Source organism: Nelumbo nucifera, chromosome 2 (assembly GCF_055504915.1).
Source record: "Nelumbo nucifera cultivar China Antique chromosome 2, China Antique-T2T, whole genome shotgun sequence".
In the NCBI taxonomy this organism is placed as follows: domain Eukaryota; kingdom Viridiplantae; phylum Streptophyta; class Magnoliopsida; order Proteales; family Nelumbonaceae; genus Nelumbo; species Nelumbo nucifera.
Window position 1 is genome coordinate 17,957,656 of NC_142650.1, and position 22,447 is coordinate 17,980,102.

Below are 22,447 nucleotides of genomic sequence, written 5' to 3' on the forward strand. Positions count from 1 at the left end.
CAAAGTAAGCACCAATTTGGCTATACCATGCTCTTGGTGCTTGTTTTAACCCATATAGAGCCTTCTTCAACTTGTGCACTTTTTTTTCTTTGCCTTGAATCACAAAGCCTTGTGGTTGTTCTACATACACATCTTCTTTTAGTTCCCTATTCAAGAAAGTTGATTTAACATCAAGTTGCCATAACAACCAACCTTCGTGGGCAGCAAGTGCAATGAGAGCTCTAACAGTATCCAACCGTGATACTGGAGGAAATATTTCAAAGTAATCAACACTGGTCTGTTATGCATAGCCCTTAGCAACTAGCCTTGCTTTGTTTCTTTGCACAAAACCATTAGAATTGTGCTTCACTTTGTAAACCCATTTAATACCAATCACTTCTTCGCTGTTCGGTCTATCAACCAACTCCCAAGTTTCATTCTTTTCTATGATGACAACTTCCTCTTCCATTGCATTTTTTCAAGCTTCTTCCTTAACAGTTTTTCAAAGCTTTCCGGTTCCATAACACAGAAATTGCACCTTGCATAAATATCACTCAAGCTTATCATTTTTCTTGGAGTTGAGCTAGATGAGGATGCGCTTGAACTTGGAGATGATTGAGAAGTTCCCTCATCATTTTGGGTTGTATTCTCTTCCAAATTAGACACGGGAACATGCTTTTCTTCAATTTTTTGTTGCTCCCAATTCCAAACAGCTTTCTCATCAAACAACACATCTCTACTATACAGTTGTGTTTTAGAACTTGGGCATCAAGTTTTGATTTCTTCTCACTTGTTTCATCAAGTTTCATCACTTATTATAGCTAACAAAAATACACTTCTCACTTGTTTTATCAAGTTTTGATTTCTTCACTTTTAGAACTTGGGCATAACACACACTACCAAACACTTTCAAGTATCTAGCTGGTGGTTTCCTTCAACTCCAAGCTTCCAATGGAGTCATTCATTTAATAGTTACAATGGGGCATCGGTTCATCAAATACACAGTTGTGTTTACAGCTTTAGCCCAAAAACTTTTGGGAAATTTCTTCTCATGTAGCATGGATTTTGTCATCTCCATCACAGTTTGGTTCCTCCTCTCTGATACTCCATTTTGTTTAGAAGTATAACGGGCTGTAAGTTGCCTTTCCATGCCTTCATCTTCACAAAATTTATCAAATTCTTTTGAAGTGTACTCCTTGTCACGATCTCTTCTCAATTTTTTTTAATATAACAACCACTTTGTTTTTCAACAAGACATTTAAATTTCTTAAAAATAGTAAACACATCAGATTTTTTCTTATAAAATAAACTCTAGTTATGCAAGTATAATCATCAGTAAAAAGAATGAAGTACCTGTTTTGGGAATGAAAGGGAGTCCTCATGGGTCCACACACATTGGTATGAACTAATTTCAGCACTTTGTTGGCTCTCCATGCAACTCCTTTTGGAAATGGTTGTCGGTAATGCTTTCTAAGTGCACAACCTTCACAAACTTCATGTTTTTCTTCAATGTTTGGAAGCCTTTGAACCATCTCCTTTTGTGATAACAGTTTTAGCCCATTGAAATTTAGGTGACCAAATCTTCTATGCCATAGCCAAGATTCATCAATCTCTTTGGCATTCATAGTAATCTTTCTTGTATAATTAAACACTAGTGGAAAGCTTCTATTTGTCTTCATTTTCACATTTTTCACCACATGTTTCTCATGGTCATAAATGGTACAACCAAGATCTTCAAAATGGAGTGAATAACCATACTCCAAAAGTTGTCAAACACTGAGAATATTCTCATTCAACTCAGGTACAAATAACATATCATGTATAAATTTGTTCTCTTTCTTTGTTTCAACACCAATTGTGCTTTTGCCTTTTACTTCAACAATTTCTCAATTTCCCAACTTCACTTTTGAGCCAAATGATGTGTCCATGTCAAGAAAAATATTTGGGTGCCATATCATATGATTGCTACACCCGCTGTCCAAGAACCACACATCATTGTTTTCCTCCGTGGCACTTTGACATGTATAAAATAAATTTCCTTCATCTTTTTTTTTTCTTTTGTAAAATTTGCTTGCTGATTGTTTTTCAATCTACAATCTTTTTGTAGATGCCCAAATTCTTTGCAAAATGACATTGTGTCTTTCCTTTAAACCAACAATCCTTATCAATATGGCTGCTTCTTTTGCAAATAGAACACCGCTGTGATGACCCTTCATCACTAGATTTTCTGTCAAAATTACTTTTGCTTCGTCATCTTTTGTTTCTACTTCTTTCTCTTCCTCTTGCATATCTACCTCCTCTATAGGAGTCTCCTTTTCCATGCTCATGAGTTGAGGATGTTCCATCATGATTTTTGGAATTGACATTGAGCTTGAATTGGAATGCACTCTCTATTGATTTTTCGGAGTGACGTGCCAATCTTTGCTTATATGATTTTAATGATGCCATCAGCTCTTGAACACTTAATTCAGTGAGATCCTTTGTTTCTTCAATGACAGCCACAATAGGATCAAATTTCTCGGGTAAGCTAATTAAGATCTTCTCAACAATCCTCCTATCATCAAAATTTTCACTATGTGCTTTTATTTGATTTATTAATTCTATAAATCTACTGAAATAGTCATTTAAACTTTCATTTTCCTTCACTTTCATATTTTCGAAATCTCTTCTAAGAGATTGGAGTTTAACAGCCCTTACCTTTTTGTCTCATTGAAACTCTTGTTGAAGTGTTTCCCATGCTTCTTTTGCCTTTTCAATGCTCATTATCCTTGGAAAAATAGATTTATTAACTCCTCTTTGAATCATTGAAAGTGCTCATGCATTTTTACTTCTCTTGTCCTTCGATTCTTTTTGTTGAGCTGCTGTGAGATTTGCTACATTTTCTAGTTCTTCATATCCAAGGACAACAATATCCCATAAATCCAAGGACAAGAATAGGGTTTTCATTTTAACATACCAGAAATCATAGTCTTCTCCACCAAAAATAGGAACTTGGACTGTATTGAAATTAACAACATTAGTATTGACCATGATTTATTCTCCACAAACAAATTTTCTTCAACTTTTCTTGCACCCAAACTTGTTCTAACGAACCTTGTAGCTCTGATATCACTTGTTGGGTTTTGGCTGTAGTTTTAACTAAATGTGAGTGCATGCAAAATGGAGAAATAGAAGACTTACATACAGTAGATTGAAGTAAAATACAAAACAAAAATAGAGCAAGAAAAAGGGCTGAAATTACTTCATACATATTCTAGTTTCTCTTGGTTAGAGTCATATAACAATAACTTCTTAAACAAGCCAAATAGAATCTTCTTTAAATACACTTTTTCAACTAACCCATGATTACAAAATGTAAAAAATACCCAACTAAAATTACTTTTTTTACAAATGTAGAAAAAAACAAAATAAATATAAAATAGTTTAACTTCCTATCACATTAACTGTAGCACCCCCTTATTCTAAGCGGCAGAGTTGAACCACAATTTTAAGTCAATCAATGGCGATGACGGCTCTTTCTCAAACACTAGGTGAGAGAGAGAATGGTCTAATCCTCTCCATTTTTCAATCTTCAGCAATTGGGGATATGTCCGTGTGTTCGATCATAAAACAGATAAATTAGGAATTTTTGAAAAATATAACAATCATGTTTCGTGTATAATAGGAATGATGTAAGATAATAATTGTCAGGAATAATAAGAATTATTAAAGATTTTGCCTTTTTCGATTTTATCACTACCCGTAGGATTGTTCATGGGTCGGATTGGATTGGTTTACTGAGGTTTTTCTAATTGATCCGACCTGGTCGAGTTATCTGAGATGGAAATCGAAACCAATCCAGTGTTAAGCAAAATCGACCTGGTCGATTTGAGTCGATTTCGGCTTTAAGTTCATCCATGCCCCCCATGGCCACCTAGTTTTCTAAAAATATATTTAAAACTGAAATATGTATTTTAGAAATATATATATATATATATATATATATATATATATATATATATATATATATATATAAACAAAAATATATATACAAATATATTGGAATATATATTTTCTGAAAATATATATCTGATATATTTCATAATATATATTTTTTAGATATAGATATTGGAATATATATTTTCAGATATTTCAGTTTTTAGTTAAGTAGGAACAAAGTTGATTCGGTTCGGATCGATTTCGATTTTCACACAAGAAAAACAAAACCGATCCAAACCATCAGTTTATGAATTTGTACAATCCAAAATCGCCCGGTATTAATGAAAACCCGGTCGACTCGGATTGGATCGGTCCGGGTTAGTCGGTTTGGGCCTTGTTATGAACGACCCTAACTGCCCGGCTGTCCGACTTTCGTAGCCGGAGTGAACTCGTTCGTACAGACCGTCACCAACCAAATTCAACTGAGCTAACCCGGACTCGATAGTCGATACCAGACCCACACGCATTCGAAATTTCGGATTACATTTGCCACTTGTTAGATGAAAAAAAAAACAGTGCAATCCATCTTGCCACGTTTCCGATTTTTTCTCTGTCGAAACGACGCTGATTGTTTTGCGCTGCAGGATATACGCCACGCCATTCCATCAGGATTGATTTTTGGTTAAAACAGACTCAGAAGAAGTTCATATAATCTTCTTCTTCTTCTTCTTCTTTCGATTGCAGCAATGTCCACCACCAAGGTCTACATAGTGTAAGTTACCCGCAAACAGTAGGATACTGTACTCTTAGTTTCATTATAACGGATTATTGTATTTTCTCTTCCCTGAATTTCAATCTCTTCTCTTCCTCTTTCCTGGATTAAAATTAATAATTTCCAATTCCTCTTTATTGCAGCTACTACTCTCTGTACGGACATGTGGTGACTATGGCACGGGAAGTGCATCGAGGAGCCAACTCCATTGAAGGTGTTGAAGCTACGCTTTGGCAGGTAAACACCGGTCCTTTTGCCTCCAATTTTTTTGAAGCGAGTCATTGGTTGATTGGAATTGTGCAGGTGCCCGAGACCCTCCCTGATCGGGTATTGGAAAAGATGAAAGCCCCACCCAAAGAGGGGGATGTGCCAATCATCAGGCCGGAACAACTTACAGAAGCTGATGGATTTCTATTTGGGTTCCCTTCTCGATTTGGGATGATGCCAGCACAGTTGAAAGCATTTTTTGATGCATCCAATGAACTGTGGGCATGCCAAGCACTTGCGGGCAAACCTGCTGGCATCTTCTGGAGCACTGGTTTCCATGGAGGAGGTCAGGAGCTTAGTGCGTAAGTCCCTTTCTTCTTTTTGTTTCCTCGATGTTGAAGAGTCGTAGTAAATTAGTAATCTATTTTCTATTGGATACTGTAGGATTAGGTCCTTGTGGTGATTATTTTCACTGAATCTAGTCTTTATTCTAACATCCCTGCCTCTTGTTCTACCTGGAGCCATTACAGATTGTTGCAGGGGCCTCCGGTAGTATTAGATTAATCAGTCAAGTTATCCTCCCCTTGCTAGCTTTTATTTGCGAATGGACGGAATCAATATCATTTCTAGAACTGGTTGGTGATTCTATCCATTCAGTTTGTATGGAGATAGAGTTGGAGAAAAATATGTTGAAAGCAACTTGTACATTACCTGCATTACCTTCCACCTATGTTGAGGTTATCATGGAAGTCTTTCTTCTAGAGTTATAAGCTATTTTGTTCCGTCTTTAGGTGATCAGGCTCGAGCTCGATTCGAATTAGAGACTTGAGCTCGAGCTCGAGTTTGGCTCGAGTCAAAAGCTCAGAAGTTCGAACTCAGCTACCTTTGATTGCAAGTCTCACAAGCAGCCAAGGTTCTGAGCTGAGGTCTCCCTCAATTGCCGAGGTGCTAAACTGAGGTCTCCCTCAGCTCAGCTGCTGAAGTGTCAAGCTGAGGTTTTCCTAGCAGGCAAGGTGTCGAGCTAAGGTCTCCCTTAGTTGACAAGGTGCCGAGCTGAGGTCTCCCTCCGTTGTTGAGGTGCTAAGCCGAGATCTCCCTTAGTGTCTGAGGTGCCGAGTCGAGGTCTCCCTCAGTGGTCGAGGTGTTGTCTAGATCGGGCTCGATTCAAATTAGAGACTTGAACTTGAGCTCAAAAGTTCGAGCTCGGTTCGGCTTGAACTTGACTACCTTTGACTGCAAGTCCCCTAGTAGCTGAGATGCCAAGTTGAGGTCTCCCTCAGTTGGAGAGAGAGTGGCATTCTTGTAATTTATAAGGAGAGAGATGGCATTCTTGTAATTTGAAAGAAAAGAAAAAGCAAAAGAGAGAGAGTTGATAGAGTGGCATTCTTGCAATTTCTAAGAAAAAAAGGCAAAAAATACTGTTAGATTCCATTTCCCTCATCCTCATGCCTTCTTACGTACACATTTCATCTTAATATATTTACTAGTGGAGGGGGCCCTATGTTGTAGGGGCTCGCTCATAAATTATTAGGCTCAAGCTTGATTCGAATTAGAGACTTGAGCTCGAGCTCGAGCTCGGCTTGAGTCAAAAGCTCGGAAGTTCGAGCTCGACTACCTTTGATTGTAGATCTCTCAAGTAGCCGAGGTCACCCTCAATTGTCGAGGTGCCAAACCAAGGTCTCCCTCAGCTGCTGAAGTATCGAGCTGAGGTTTCCCTAGCAGGCGAGGAGTCGAGCTAAGGTCTCCCTTAGTTGACAAGGTGTCAAGCTGAGGTCTCCCTCAGTTGTCGGGGTGCTGAGTGAAGATCTCCCTTAGTGACCGAGGTGCCGAGCCGAGGTCTCCCTCAATGCTTGAGGTGTCCTCTAGCTCGAGCTCGATTCGAATTAGAGACTTGAAGCTTGAGCTTAGAAGTTTAAGCTCAGCTCGAACTCAACTACCTTTGATTGCAGGTCCCCTAGTAGCCAAGATGCCAAGCTAAGGTCTCCCTTAGTTGGAGAGAGTGACATTCTTGTAATTTATAAGGAGAGAGATGACATTCTTGTAATTTATAAGAAAGAGAGAGAGAGAGAGAGAGAGAGTGGCATTCTTGTAATTTGAAAGAAAAAAAGCAAGAGAGAGAGAGAGAGAGTTGGTAGGAGAGAGTGGCATTCTTGTAATTTCTAGAAAAAAGGCATAAAATACTGTTTGATTACATTTCCCTCATCCTCAGGCATTCTTACGTACACATTTCAGCTTAATATATTTATATAGATAGATATAGATATTCTGTTGTGGAGCCTGTCCTGCCCATTGTGGACTTCCCTCAGAAAAACCCACCATTGAAGGCTATTGTTCTCTTCCAAGTTAAGTTTCGTGTGTGCTTGGTCACAACCTTCATATACATTGCTGTCTACACAGTACAGATCCTATTGATGGTCAACTGTGTTGTGGCTCATGGTCCTTGCCTGCAAGTATTTTGATAGGACCTCAGAAATATGTTTACAAGAATGGATGGTCTTGCTGCAACTTCTGTTGTCTGCACACTTTCTGGCAATTTCTTGCAATTCTAGGATCTGTATTAGACAAGCATTTTGTAGAGGCATTCTTGATCTTTAGAAGCCGTTGATATTCTGAAGATGAAAACATCTCTAGTAATTGAGGTTAACAAGATTGAAGTGATTCTTTGAAGTTTGCAGAGATTTTTAGTTACAAAGACCTGATAAGTTTCTTTCCTAGTTGGGTATAACAGGCTGTTAAATGTTAAAAAAAATAATCACCATTCATGTTGGCAATACTGAAAGAAGCTTCTTTAAGTAGTTCAGAAGCCTTCTGAAACAAGCAGTAGTAGTTTCTTTTTGGATAAATGACTGATGATAATTTCTTTAAGAAACCACCAGACTACTCACCAAAGTGAGTAGAAGGCCCAAAGGTATATTACAATTCCCACAAGGGGTTCTCAGAAAAGCAAAAGACAAACAAAAATAGTTGTTCAATTATCAATGTATTACAGATTACACCCAGGCCCTGGACATCTCCATTCTAACTGATCCCTTCCCACCCCTGCTCCTGCCAAAGAATCTGCCAGCATTTTAGCACTTCTAGAAACCAACTTGAATGAGATGTTCAATGTGGAACCTAGGTGGTGTTCCTGTCTCACCATTGGCCTAAATTCCCAAGGAATTGATTCTTGGAATTTATCCATCATATAATTGTTTGACAATCTTTCTCCATTTTTACATCTTTCATTCCCTACAACCCCATCATCTTCAAACCTTGACTCAAGGCCAACATTTCTATCTGTATGACCAATTGGGCCTGGAAAGTTGAGAATATGCTGCCACAGTGGTCCCTCACAACTTGCCATACACCTGACAACTCTGGATTCCCATAACAACACCCATCAAAACTGAATTTAAGCATTCCAATGGCCGGTACAGTCCAGTCAGCTACCTTTGTTGTCTTCTAATCTGAAATCCTGCCACTCGTATGCCAAACCCCTAGTAATGTCATTTAGAGTTAAACCTTTGAACATTTCACATGTCTATCACCCAATGTGATACTCTTATCATTATCAGTTCAATAAATTCCTCCACTTGTTTATACTTTTCATCAAAAGTTCTAGCATTCCTTTCACTCCAAAGCCTCTACAAGACTGCTCCTCTAGTACATAGCCACAAAATCTTTTGCCTTCAGGTAGTACAGCTCAACATCGTTAGATCAAACAAGCAATAGTATTTAGAAGCCTCCAGTAGCTTGGAAGGAGAGTACTTTGTAAAAATGACCAATAGAGAAAAAAGTGAAACAAGGTAGAGGGGGAACATTGCAAGACAAACTGGTGTAGTAGGTTTCAATGACAACATATATTTATGCTGAACAATCCCAAAGTAAGTTCTTTTTATTGTGAATTCAAGTTCTTTAACGGGGATTTTTTTTCTTCCGAAAAGTTGGAAGGTATGTAACAAATATTTGTCTGCATTTCTCTTTTTTGCCTTATTTTTTCCAATATTTATCTGCACTTGAATATTGGCTCTTTGTTGGCTTTCATTGTTGCAGATTGACTGCCATAACACAATTAGCACACCATGGAATGATATATGTTCCCCTTGGGTACACCTTTGGGAGTGGCATGTTTGAGATGAATGAGGTAAAGGGCGGCTCCTCTTATGGTGCTGGAACTTTTGCAGGAGATGGGTCACGCCAACCAACAGAATTAGAACTACAACAAGCATTTTACCAGGGCAAATATGTTTCTGAAATAGCCAAGAAGCTCAAAGATAAGCCTCCCCCGTTTCAGTAGTAACCTTTTGAAGATGAAACTGTAAAGCTTGATGAAATTGAACAATGTGACTGAGCTATCTCCAACCAAAATTTAAATGTACAATTTGTAAGAGGAGGTGGCTAGTTTCTATCTACAAGACGCTAAGCAAAGATCATGCCAACTTGGTCACTATGGCCACCCAATTAATTGTATGCTTCTGGATTTGTATAGCAAACATAATATGCTAGTATATTAGTAGACACATATGTTAGTCTAGATGATGCAATGAATAACTCTGTCAATGTGAGCTTGTCTTACACTGCCGGTCCCAAGCCCGGATAAAAAAGGAGGATTGTATCAGCATGGCAGCTGGAATTAAGACTTTTGCCAGACTGATGGTCATGGATCCTGATTTTAGCCGACCCAATATAATTGGGACAATGCTTAGATGACGATGAGATGATGTAATTCTAATGAATGGATTCTATCCATAGAATTGTTAAATCAGCTACCAGCCAATTGAAATGGGATTTAGGATCATCAAATCAAGGAACTTGATGTAGCACAATGATATATGCCTTTCTCTAAGAAGAGTGAAAAACACAATCTCCCGAGCTGTAGTGCGGGAGCACCGCTCAAAGAGGGCAGTCAACTAATTCAGGGAGAGATGGAGACGATGGAACATAACAAATCAATACTCAATAATCTCCATTACTTGACATCGAGTACAATTTATAGAGCCTATTAGATGGCTGTTATAACTACCCAAATATGGTGTATGGTAATTGGTGCTAAGCCATGATTGGTAATGATGGGTTGTTATGATAGGAATCAATATAACACCCAGTATTGGCATTAACCGACTCTGGAATTGGTTATGGTTGAGTCGGTGACAACCTTTAGTGGGCCAAGCATCTCTTGGCTCGGGCTGGGTCTGGGGTCCGTAACACAAGAAGAGTTGTTCTACTAGGTATGCATGGTGGGTAAAGAAAGAATACAAATATGATATAGCAGAAAGAAATGGGGAGGTAAAAAAGTATCTGATCTAAAACGTGGAAGAAAGTAGAGAAAAGAAAGAGTAGAAAGCTGCACTTGAGAGATAGAGAGAGAGAGTAGAAAAGCTACACCTTGAGAGAGAGAAAGATGAAAAAACCTTTTAAGCTATGTTGGATTTGAAGGAAAAGGTAGGAAAAGGAAGGGAAAGACAGGAAAACCATTTCCTTATCTTTCCCTACATTTTCCTTCAAACCAAACATATTAAGAACACCGATCTTTCATCTTTGGAAATACACAAGCTTCAAACTACTTCATTTTATTCTCTTCTAAAGGTTGAATTACAAGAACTATATTTATAGGCAATTAATTTCAAAATTCACTATGACTGCTAAACCCATGTGTATCCCATGAAGACATTCATATGTGGATTATAACTCCTAAAACAACTCTAAATAGCTACTAGAAATCATATTAAAGATAAACAGACCAAAACAACTCCAAGATACAGGCTTAAAAAGCGGATAAACATCCCACCACAGGTTTACATTAGTAAATTGGTGATAACCCTCTAAAAGCATACATGGTTTACAAGATCTTGGTCTCATTTGATAGATTACTTCATAAATTTTCTCATGACACCAAAATCAGGAAAACAGACAAGATTTGACCCCAGAAAAATAGTTTAAAAACGTGACGTGATTGCAATATCAACTTTTCAAATTTCCAAAAACTCTTGAGTTCATCTTTTTAAATGTTTGACTCTCTAAAATGATTAAACCTAAAAACTGGGATCTGCAAAACTCGATTTATTTTTCTTTACACTGCAACTGCAATTTGATGGAGTCAAGGAGAACTGGAGAAGCATCTCTGTAAATGACGATGGGTTAGAGGGGTCTAGGTATCCTTGACCGGATCTGCCTTGACCTTTTTTATTTATGACCCAAATGGGTGACTTGACCCATCTTGACTCACTACTCAAACTAATTGTCAGCCCTAATTAATTGGATCAAATAACAAGAAAAAGAAAACAACCAACACAAAACACAACAAACTAATGCTACTAAACTAGCAAACTAATTAAATGGTTCTAAGCGTAGCTCTTCCACAAATGTCAGCATAACAGATATGAAGTTTAACATTTGGCTTCTCGAGACATCTATCGAGATGATCCCCTGGTGACCTGTATTTGCCAAGAAATCCACTGCTTTATTCACTTCTCTGAACACATGGATGTATTGCATGCTGAGCCTCCACTTCTCGCATATGATGTAGTACTCTTAGATTGGATTTAATAAGCACAACATAGGAAGCACATTCAGTGAGCACTTTATAAATATTTTAACAACTATTAAAAGTTATCTTTAATCTTTTTCAGGAGTAAATTAGGGATATTTCAAGGGACAAGTGTCAATTTGAAAGTGCTTATATAACGTACTTACAATGTAGCTATCTGATTCAGACTCTCCTTGATGATGATCTTCAAATTCCATGGTGGGGTATCTCTACCCCTCAGGCAATCAATCACTAACTTGGAGTCTCCTTCAATAATAATGTTTTTGCCTGTAAACTTTTTGGCAATTTCATGGGCTTCTAAGGCGGCACATGCCTCAGCGGTATTGATTGAGCAATAACCCTGATTCTTGCACCTACTTTCAATATCTCCCTTTTGTCATTTCTCGCTACACACCCTATGGCTGATCCACCATCAGTTTTTTTTTTTAAGCATCAGTTTATCTTTATTACAAATCTTGCGGGTGGTATCCATCGTACCCAAACATCTTTCTTCTGATTTTTTCTTTCCTTTTGGGTAAGAAGATTACTACATTCTTCCCAAGATGCAAGATCTTCTGGCATTATTAAATAGAATAGCCGGGGGTGGGGGGGGGATGATTTTGTCATTGAAAATCTTGCCATTCCTATTCTTCCATATGCCCCATAATACATTTGGCAAGGATCATAGCAGTTCAGTGGCGATAAAGGGATCCATTGGGTACGTTGCCCCAGGTATGCAATTCTTTTACTTTATAAATTATAATTTATATACAACTATATTAGTAATTCTGACTTTACTTTTCTTTTCTTTTAAGCCCCAAGGCTGATTCCATTCATCGTCTACAATGCATTAGTGAATGTTTTCATAATGCAATCAAAAACACTATGACGTGAACAGGATTAGTACATCTTGATCATATTAATTAATATCTTAATGAGGATTATTGGTAACTGGGGGTGATCATGGGCTGAGAGAGAGCCTGAGACCGACTTAACACCTATGTAAACAAGGGTTATAGTTCAGAATATAAGTCCGGTTTATATGGTCTGGTCACTGATCTCAGTGAATTTCCCTCTGAAGATATACTTCTCTTGGATTTTAGTACCTATTTGCCTTTGAACATACTAAGTATGGAACTAAAATATGATGAAATGCATCAATTGCAGAGTATGGTATGGGTGCAGAGGTTTCTACACATGGTGATATATAGTTATGGAATTCTTCTGCTGGAGATGCTTGCAGCAAGGTGGCTAACTGATGAGATGTTTAGGGATGACATAAACCTTCATCACTTCTGTAAGGTTGTTTTGCCTGAGAGAATAATGGAAATCGTGGATTCACGTTTACTCTTAGAAGAAGAAGGTGATCAAACTACCAGTAATGCAGAAACTCTGATGGTCATGATGAGTAAAATGCAGGACTGCTGGAGTTGCATGTACTGAGGAAAAACAGGGAGATAGAATGGATATCGAAGATGCTCTCATGGAATTGAATGTGATTCGAAATGTTTATCAAGGCACTTGATTCCATGGAGAGAGTCGCTACAAAGGCTGGAATAATAAAGAGGTGAAGAGGTGAATTTTTATTTTTTTATTTATTTTTGGGCCAGGGTGGGGTGGGGTGGGGTGGGGCATGGTTTTCAAAACTGGGCAGGAAAAACCGGGAACCGGTCACCTGACCAGTTCTGTTTTACCCCAAAACTGCTTTTAGGCCAAAAACTGTTGTTTGATTAGTAAACCGTTGACCCGAATGGCTGAACCATCAAACCATCACCCAGCCAAGGGACAACAGTTTTTGACTGTTTTTTGTTTTTTAATTTTTTCTGTCAGAGCGGGCCATCTTTTTGGACCGGATGATTGGACCATTCGACCCAAGAATCAGACCCAAAACAGTTCCCAAGTCACTGATGAAATCATTATCAAGGTGTTCTCAAGTTTTTTTTTTTTTTTTTTTCGACGAGAAAGCAAAAAAAACATTCATTAATATTAAAAGCCATGACAAACCAGTACAAAGATCAAGCAACAGTCTGAGAATTAGATGTAGCTAACTGCACAAGCCAAGGGGAACAATCAACAATCAAAACAAAAATAACCTTGTTCCCTCATTCCCCTTTTTGCTGAGGAGTGAAATACCTGATTACCGGAACGCTTAACAAAAGAAAAAGAAGTTTCAAAATACTGAGCCATCTTACAAATGTCTTTGTAAATAAAATAAACTGTGCGCCCTACCAAAATAAGTCCTTGAACGTTATGGGAAAGTATAAGGTGGCTGTTTGTAATTTATTGAATTTAATTGTAATTTTAACTTAAATTTATATAAATTAAAATAACTTTTATACTCTTTCTTAAATTTAAATAAAGAAATAGTGAGTAATTTTAGTTTAAAAAATTGTTTATTTTATATTCGCACTTTTATATATAGATATAGACATGCTCATATGCATATTATATCAATAAAATTTGTTTTATATATGACATGACATTTCCACTACTATTAAAATGACAAATAAGATTGACAAAAAAAGAGTAATATTTTATGAAAACTCTACATATAAAAGTGCAAATGATAAGTAGGTGGAAATTCATACTATGAAAATGGAACTGTGACTACACAACCCTTCTATTGGCATGCATGCCACTTTATAACTCTCGGTCCTACTTTATTACCACAATTTCCAAAAAATTAAATTAGAGGCTGAGATTTTTCTATACTTTATATTTTTTACAAGCTAATATAACTCTAAATAAAAAAAGAATTAAATAAAAAAGGAATTTTATTAATGACTAAACTTCTCATTGCTATTCTCCTTTGCCAAGAATGAAGATTCTCATCAATTTTTTAGGAAAAATTCCCGATTAGTACCCTATACTTTGGGTCTAGTGTCATTTTGGTCCTAAAACTTTAAAATGCAGCATTCTAGTATCCAAACTTTTAAAACGTGTCAATTTAGTACCTACCGTTAGTAGCCCGTCAATTATCTATATCACATGATGACATATGTGATTTTAAACTTTTAAAATGTTAAAACTAGACCTGTTCATGGGCCGGGTAGCCCGGCTCGGCTCGGCCGACACTCGATCAAGCTTGGAAATGTAGTTAGGCCCGCAGGCCTGACCTTAGGCCCAAAACACCAAGCCCGACTGTGTTTCGGGCTGGGCTTGGGATTTGTTAAAAAAGCCCAGCCCGACCTGACTAATTTATGTAATATAAAATATATAATATTTATTATAATATATATATTAATAATTTAATATATACATTTTTTTTCTTTATAATTTCTCTCTCTTTCTCTTTGTTCAACCGCTTCAGCGATAGCAGTGGCAACAAGTTGAGCTTTTGACTTCGGGCTTGGGCCCAAGTTGTAGGCCCAATGGTTGGGCCAGGCTCGGGCTTGAACCTTAAAAAAACCTGTTAATGAAGAGTGAAAGCCCGACCCGAACCCAGCCCAACCCATGAACAGGTCTAATCAAAACTATCCTTCCAAAAACATTGTTCATTATCTTTTGCCTTGAGATACTAAAACATTGCTAAATGACCCAAATCAGATCTTGAAGAGAGACTGCTGGAGAGAGACAAGACGGGAGGAAGAGAGAGAGAGAGAGAGATGAAGGGTCCTTGTAGAGCTTATCGATTCCGTTCTTGATGTCTTAAGGAAGGAGGTTGAGAACTATGACTATCTTCAGGGATTTCAAGTTTGCCACTCTAGGTGGAGGAACTGGTTCTGGTAAGGGTACTTTGCCCATTTCAAAGATAAGGGAAGAATAGCTTGACCGGATGATGCTCGCATTTTCTGTCTTTCCCTCCCCAAAGGTTTTCGAATACCGTGGTTGAGCCATACAATGCAACCCTTTTCTGTTCATTAGCTTGTAGAAAATACAAATGAGTGTATGGTTGTTGATAACGAAGCTTTGTATAATATTTGCTTCAGGACTCTCAAGCTCACTACTATCGGCTTTTGCGATCTGAACCATTTGATCTCTGCAATCATGAGTGGTGTCACCCGTTGTCTCGTGTTCCTTGGGCAGCTGAACTCTGATCTGAGGAAGCTTTCCGTGAATTGTCCAGTTCTTTATGGTCGGATTTGCTCCCTTGATCTCATGTGGTTCTCAACAATATCAGGCTTTGGTTGTCTGAGAGTTGACTAGCAATTGTGGGATGCCAAGAACATGATATGTGCTGATGACCCTTGCCATGGCCGCTATCTTACTATCTCAGCTATGTTCAGAAGTAAGGTGAGTACTAAGTGGACGAGCAGTTGATCAATTTGTAAAACAAGAACTCGTCCTACTTTGTGGAGTGGATTTCAAAAACTTATTTCATCTTCTTGAGGAAGAAGATAATGAACATTGTAATAATTTTGAGAATGACATTTGGATGGTTGATAAAGAAAATTAGATAATACCTAGAATGTCTTTGTGTCTTTTCACATGTCACTTAACGGTTGATTAACAATAGGTACCGAATTGCTGCAGTTTGAAAGTCTAGATATTGAATTATCGTGTTTTAAAATTTGGGGACCAAATTAAGACTATAATCTACTTTTTGTTTCCTAGAGGAAAAGAATATAAGGTGTCACCTAGCAAATTGGTAGTCTCTGGCTGGTTATAGTTAAGAAGCTTCTGCTTCTCACGTGGCACTCCTTAACAACCACCTGGCGCATTATAGAGCTGCACATGGGTAACATCTCCCCATGAATCCATGATGTTCCATGTTCCCAAATGCAGATTGCAATCTGCTATCAAGTTGGTGTGAGGAGCAGATTTGGATTCAAAGGATTATTTTCTTTAGTAAATATTCAAATAAGAAATTTTTTGTAAAGTTTACAGCCTATTATCGCCATTTAGACAAATGACCTTCTCATTTTCTAGAAAATTAGACCTGTGGCAATTCCCACTATTCATGCATATAACCTTTTCATTTTTATGAAAAATTAAATACATGATATTTTCTGAAAAATTATTATTAAAACCCACAACCCACTATTACTATTTTTAATACATTCCTAAAAAATGAAAAAAAAAGCAAAATTAATTATCAACAACCATTTTTAATCCATATTGAAAAATTATTTTTTAAAATATTAATAAATATAAATTTAACATTATTAATTTCCTAACCTAAATTTAACCTTACTGTTAGTACGAGATCATTCACTAGTTTCGAATGGGTTTTGAATCAACGACTCCCCGAGTGTAGGGATGAGCAGATATGGCATTTGAGCCTCTGATGGATACATACATCCAGATCCAGAAACCCTGCACTTGCATATAAATCTCCACTTCTCCTTGTCGGTTGTTAGTTGTTACTTCGCCCACTGTTTTCTCTCCTTACGTGGTGAAAGGTTAGATATAATCTCATATGATATATGATTAATATCCATACACAGTGGCGTTCCAGCGACAACCTTGCTCTGGGGGCCCACACTAACGGTGGTTAAGGTTAAAGGTTTAAGACTTGAGATATTCTTTCTTCTCTCTCTCGGCACTTTACTTTCTTCGACGCTCCACACACAACGAGCGAGCAGAGCAAAGCGATGGCGAGCCTTTGGCGAGCCGCGACAGGTGCATCCCTGAAGGCTGACGACTACGACGGAGTGGAATTTTGGTCGAATCCCGAGCGTACCGGATGGCTGACGAAGCAGGGAGAGTACATCAAGACATGGCGTCGCCGGTGGTTCGTTCTCAAGCAAGGCAAGCTCTTCTGGTTCAAGGACTCGTACGTCACACGTGCTTCCAAGCCCCGCGGCGTGATCCCCGTCGGAACTTGCCTCACCGTCAAGGGCGCCGAAGACGTCCTCAATAAACAGTTCGCTTTCGAGCTCTCCACCAATAGAGAGACCATGTACTTCATCGCCGATTCAGAGAAAGAGAAGGAGGAATGGATCAACTCGATCGGACGATCAATCGTCCAGCACTCCCGATCTGTTACCGATTCGGAAGTCGTCGATTACGATGCCAAGCGGTGAGAGCAAGTGTTTGATCATGTTTATGTACACTAGGTGCGCTCGATCTTGTCTTGTCACGTCGATCCATGAATTACAAACCTTTTGTGTGTGAATATTAGTTGGGATCGTTTCGCTTTTGATCTTTTTGTGAGAGGACCTCCTCATTAATTTCAGTTCGCCTTTGTATAGAATTATGCTTAATGTGATTCTGAAATTTCAATTTCTGCATTCTCTCGTGAATTCATCATTTTTTTTCCTGGTTGGGTGATTTGTTTCAGTTATAGTGTTGAGTAGTCTGCAATGGTAATTAGGGTTTTGAAATTGTGTTAATCGTTAATTTCAGTGTACTATATTTCTTTACCAATTCTGGCACTGTCTTCTTCTTTCAAACTCTTTTTTGGAATTTTAGGTTTCGTATGTTCGCGATTTATATTTATCTTATTTGATCGAGAGGGGAATTCGGCCCAAGTTTGATGGCAAATTTCGGTATCAGTGCTTTTGCGGGTCTGTATGGATGGGTTTGTCTTTTTTTTTTTTTTTTAATTCAATGTTGTTGAGGGAGTGATCTTGTACTTCCTTTCATGGACATTTTGTCTCCTTATAATATAGTTATCATTTAAAAAAAAGGCCTGAATTTCTCAAGCTATTCTTTTAACTTTTTTCTTCCAATCCTTATTAAATAAACCTTTTTCAACACAAATGCACTTGCATCTTTTCTAATCAAAACCTGAGGGTGGCCATGCTCCGCCCAACACAAAGAAAAATTGAAAAACAAATAAAACAAAAGAAAACACCTATCTTAATACAGTGGCCTCCATAATTATTTTAAGGCTTATACTATGCCTTGCAATGTTTTAGAAGTGCAAGGCGCAAGGGCCAATTTGCGCCCGAGGCGAGAAGTGCAAGGCGAGATATGCACCTTTTTGAAGCAAGGCGCAAAAATACAAAAATAAAAAAAAATAAAAAAAAATGTCAGAAAATTCAAAAAAATGCCAAAAAAATAAAAAATATTAATAAGAAATATTAATAAGAAATATAAACTTAATTTTTAAAATTAATGGTTTTAAAAAACCTATTATCTAAAATTAAAATACATAAACATAACATGTAAAGCATATTCAAATGAAAATTTAAAAATAAAATCAAACATATAAAACATTTTCAAGCATGTAAAGCCCACAATCTCTTTTTTTTTTCAATTGCATTACTTCAAGTAGTTAATATGATGTAAAAGATATTACATTCCTAATTCTATGAGTCGTCTTTGTGCCATGCCACTCGAGGCAAGCCCAAATAAGTCCATGTTAGGGTCCTAAATTTTTAGTTCTCACACAAAAAAATAATAATTTTATAATTTTAATTGTTTTTTAAGAAGATATTTTAGTAGGATGAATGAATGAACAACATTACCAAGTAGGATGAGTGAAGATATTATTGGTTTTTTATGGATATCATCAGGCATGAGATGTTCTGTAACTGTTTTACTCCATTATTAAAAGGTACTTTTGATCTGAATGTAGATCATAAAAAGAAGCCTTTTTTTTGTTGAATGAAATTAGTGTCTTCCCTCGTATGGCAATTTTCCCATTGAGAGAACTACAAGCCATCATACAAATTATTGACTTGAAAGGAGTCCACAATTGCATGCATATCTTTGATGGCATCTTGAATGCCCATTTCACCATTTGTTCTCTTGAGAGAACCAGATGGTCCATCATCTTAGTTTCATGCTACTGCATGTTGCCATTATCCGCACATTTGACATCTTCTGAAGTAGTTCTGGACTTCTGGATCCAAAACCTCCATTACATTTTCTGGAAAGGCAATTGCAGCAAATTTATCAAGGGTTAGGCCATCCTTGAACATGTCATCTGTAGGTCTCTTTCCCATAAACATCTCCAAAAGGATTCCATAGCTGTACATGTTCCCCTCTGTAGATACTTCACTACCAACACCCTACTCTGCAAGTTACAAATGACATATTTAGTCTGTTACTATTACGATTATATACTGGTAAAACTTATTGAAATTGTGAGCTAAACTGAGGATAAACTGAGTGGGAAAAGTAAAGTTTTTTATTTTATGATGGCAAGATTTTTTATGTTTATAAGTGATGGCACCTCCAAGAGGATAACCAATGAATGGCAAGTGCAGAAGCGAGTGGGGAAAGAAAAGACTTGTCCTCCTTGTATTTTAAAGCCCATTTCTGCATTTCCTTTATATACGGGAGTTTGTGCAGGTGATAAAGGAAAATTATACTTTTGCACAGAGAAGACTACAACAAATTTTGTAGAGAGCTAGAGAAGTGTTAGTCCTTAGTTAATTGACTTCATGGGATGGGATATATGGTTCTATATAAAGCTTGTTTTAATAGAAACTCAAAGAACAAATTTTTCCAAGTAAACATACCCAGCAATATTGCTAAAGGTTACCATTGGTATGTTGCTCTTGCTAATATTACTTATGATGGTTGGTTCCTATGTATTTATATTTACTTGTAGACTAGAAACTTTAAATATTTTGTGTTCACTGGTTATTTTGACCAATGATTTGAGTCTACCAACTCAAATCAACAAACTAGGCAACTTGCAACAATTAAAAAATAGAAGTAAAAATGATAGAAAAATGAGTGAGGTATTACCTGGAGTAGCGTGGCCAACTATTCCTTTTAGCTGGAAGGAGCTAGATTGATTTTGAGAGGAAATATCAATGGAGATCTCAAAAATGAACCTTGATAGCCCAAAATCACCAACGTGGACATTCATTTCATCATCTAGAAGAACATTCATTGGCTTTTAGATCACAATGTATAACTTTTTCATGGCAATGGTGACGTATATTGTCCAATGCAGAGGCTTCTGTTTGGTATTTTGGTAAGGTTCAATTTCCTTATCTGATGTTTCTCTACTTTGGGAAGCGACCACTCCTCTAGATTCCAGTTGGGCATGAATTCAGAAAAGATAGAGCTCTAAAATCATTTACATTTGTGATCCAAACTTGAGCAACAGTTTGAATTTCTACAATGAAACTTCTGGGAGTTAGTTGCTGCTGAAGGTTGAGGACTTGTGGCAACAACTTGTTTGTATACTGAACCATTTCTTCCCTTACCAATCAAATTAACTGAAGAAAACTCATTAGCTGATTTGAATAGTTCCTGATGGGGAGCTTTTAAAAGTTTATCCTCAGAAGATGTGGAAGAGAGTTTCTTCTTGACTTTCTTTTCCAATAAAGAGTAGGAGAGATACAAATGAGCTGCCAGACATGAAACCCCATTCACAATTGGGTTTATAATTTTGATTGGTGTTGCACTTAGTACCTTGTGTGCTTCATTTCCACATGTAGGTAACTGTAGTTTTGCAATGCCTCTACAGAGCTTATTACTTTTTCCAAGTAATGAAATTGCATTTTTATTTCTAAATACCTCTTCTTTTGGTACTCCACCCTCCAAATTATTGAAAAGAAAAAGGATTAAAAGTCTCTAGAAACGGAAATTCCTCTAGATATCGTGGTTTCTCCAGTCAAATTATTTCCGGAAATATCTGTTCTTGAATGCCTCTTAAAGCAATCAGAGAATAGGAAAGGTGAGGTTCATAAGTTTTATGGAAATGGTATCATTAAGGTTGACTCTGGAAAGTTGCAATAATTGAAGTTGCTGACAGTTTCCAAGGATTGCAGGTATGTCTCCCCACAAGCTATTCCCTCCTAAAAAATTCGACTTAACAAAGTGGTGTTGCCTAAAGAAGTAATCCAGCTTGAAAAGTGGGAAAATCTAAAGGGCCTCTTTAAACTAAATCTTTGTCACAATCTTCTTGGTGGAACAAAATACAGGGATTTGAATACAACTTTTATACTGTTACTATTCCTAACACCATAAAGCCTCTAAGGCTTGCAAAGGGAGAGGGGAATGCGGTGTACCTAAAGCTTGTTTTAAGATATATGGAGGAATTTTAAGCTAAGTCGGCCAAGATCATCTGGAATGTTTCCAACTAGAAGTCAAGCGGGGAAGTGTTGCCCAGTCAGGGTGGGTTGTTTCCCATGAGATTGCTGGCAGCAAGACCCAATGATTCAAACTCTGGCATAGAGCTGAGCTATAGAGTTATTTTTATTACAAAGATCATTCTCTATTAAATTAATAAGTTTAAGATCCAGTGTGTCAGATTGGTTGGTATTTTCCCGTGTAGAGATTTTTTATTCAGATTGAGAGGTTGCTGCCTGAACAAATAGTCAATTTGTTATAGAATTTCACCATGAAGAATTGAAGATTGTTGCTTTCAAGGTTGATCACCCGAAGGAAAGTGAGGTTCCCTATTGATGGGGATTGAATTCTTACAAGTTTCTGCCCCTCCAAATCTAGGATGGTGACCCTTTGGTGGTAACAACTGCATGCAACTCCTGGCTAATTGCAGAAATGAAATTGATTCATTCCAGGAGTTCAAAGGCATCTTTGGAGGGAAGCAAAGCAAGTAGCTCAGTCTCATTTTATGAGCTCGAACACATAAAGTGTCAATGCATTTATACACAAAAAGAATGGTCACTGGGGAAACCATGACAGAAACATCTTTACTTATAATATGTATGAGCTTTAGGAGAAGCGAGTATTACTTCAGTATTTATTTCAGAGAAGGCGGTTGTAGGCCTATTGGTGCTGTATGCTCTGTTTTTTTTTTCCTCTTTTTGTTTGGTAGTTTAAACTTTCAACTAATTGTACATGGTATTATATTTCTTCAATCATTTTTCTCAGTTGGGTTCTGGAATTGAACCCACTTGTTATAGTTTCCCTTTAGGTGAATTAATGATGAAAACCTTTCATTAATATTTATTTATCAATTTAAATCAATCTAATCCACATCGGCACATCCCAATTTTAAGGAATTGAATTTAAGTATGAATATAGGTGATTAGAGAACATCCCATTTCTGATAATGGAGGGCGTACTCCCTACGTTTTTATATCTACATGAACGATGAATCTAGATTCCTGCCTGGTTTACTATCCGGATATAAACTCAAAGACGATCTAAATTGTTATGATTCAACCAGAAGACACAATTTTTAATTCCGTATTCCATGATTAAGTTTCCAATGATAAGTGGCTTTCTCAACATTCATTTAACGGGCATGC

The 22,447-nt window shown here is 37.3% G+C and overlaps 2 protein-coding genes and 1 pseudogene across 2 annotated transcripts; all 3 read left to right on the plus strand.

Moving 5' to 3' along the window:
- The first annotated feature begins 4,434 nt into the window (after positions 1-4,434).
- On the plus strand, positions 4,435-9,389 carry LOC104596956 (putative NAD(P)H dehydrogenase (quinone) FQR1-like 3). The gene is made up of 4 exons (XM_010258285.3): positions 4,435-4,669; positions 4,813-4,906; positions 4,973-5,238; positions 8,909-9,389. Exons 1-4 carry the CDS (start codon positions 4,644-4,646, stop codon positions 9,150-9,152), a joined length of 630 nt encoding a protein of 209 aa, XP_010256587.1. The 5' UTR covers positions 4,435-4,643; the 3' UTR covers positions 9,153-9,389.
- Positions 9,390-12,512: 3,123 nt separating this feature from the next.
- Positions 12,513-22,373, plus strand: LOC104597324 (tubulin beta-1 chain pseudogene; annotated as a pseudogene).
- LOC104596955 (pleckstrin homology domain-containing protein 1-like) lies at positions 16,839-17,554 on the plus strand. The gene has a single exon (XM_010258284.3). The coding sequence runs from the start codon at positions 16,916-16,918 to the stop codon at positions 17,345-17,347; it is 432 nt and encodes a 143-aa protein (XP_010256586.1). The 5' UTR covers positions 16,839-16,915; the 3' UTR covers positions 17,348-17,554.
- Positions 22,374-22,447: the final 74 nt, after the last annotated feature.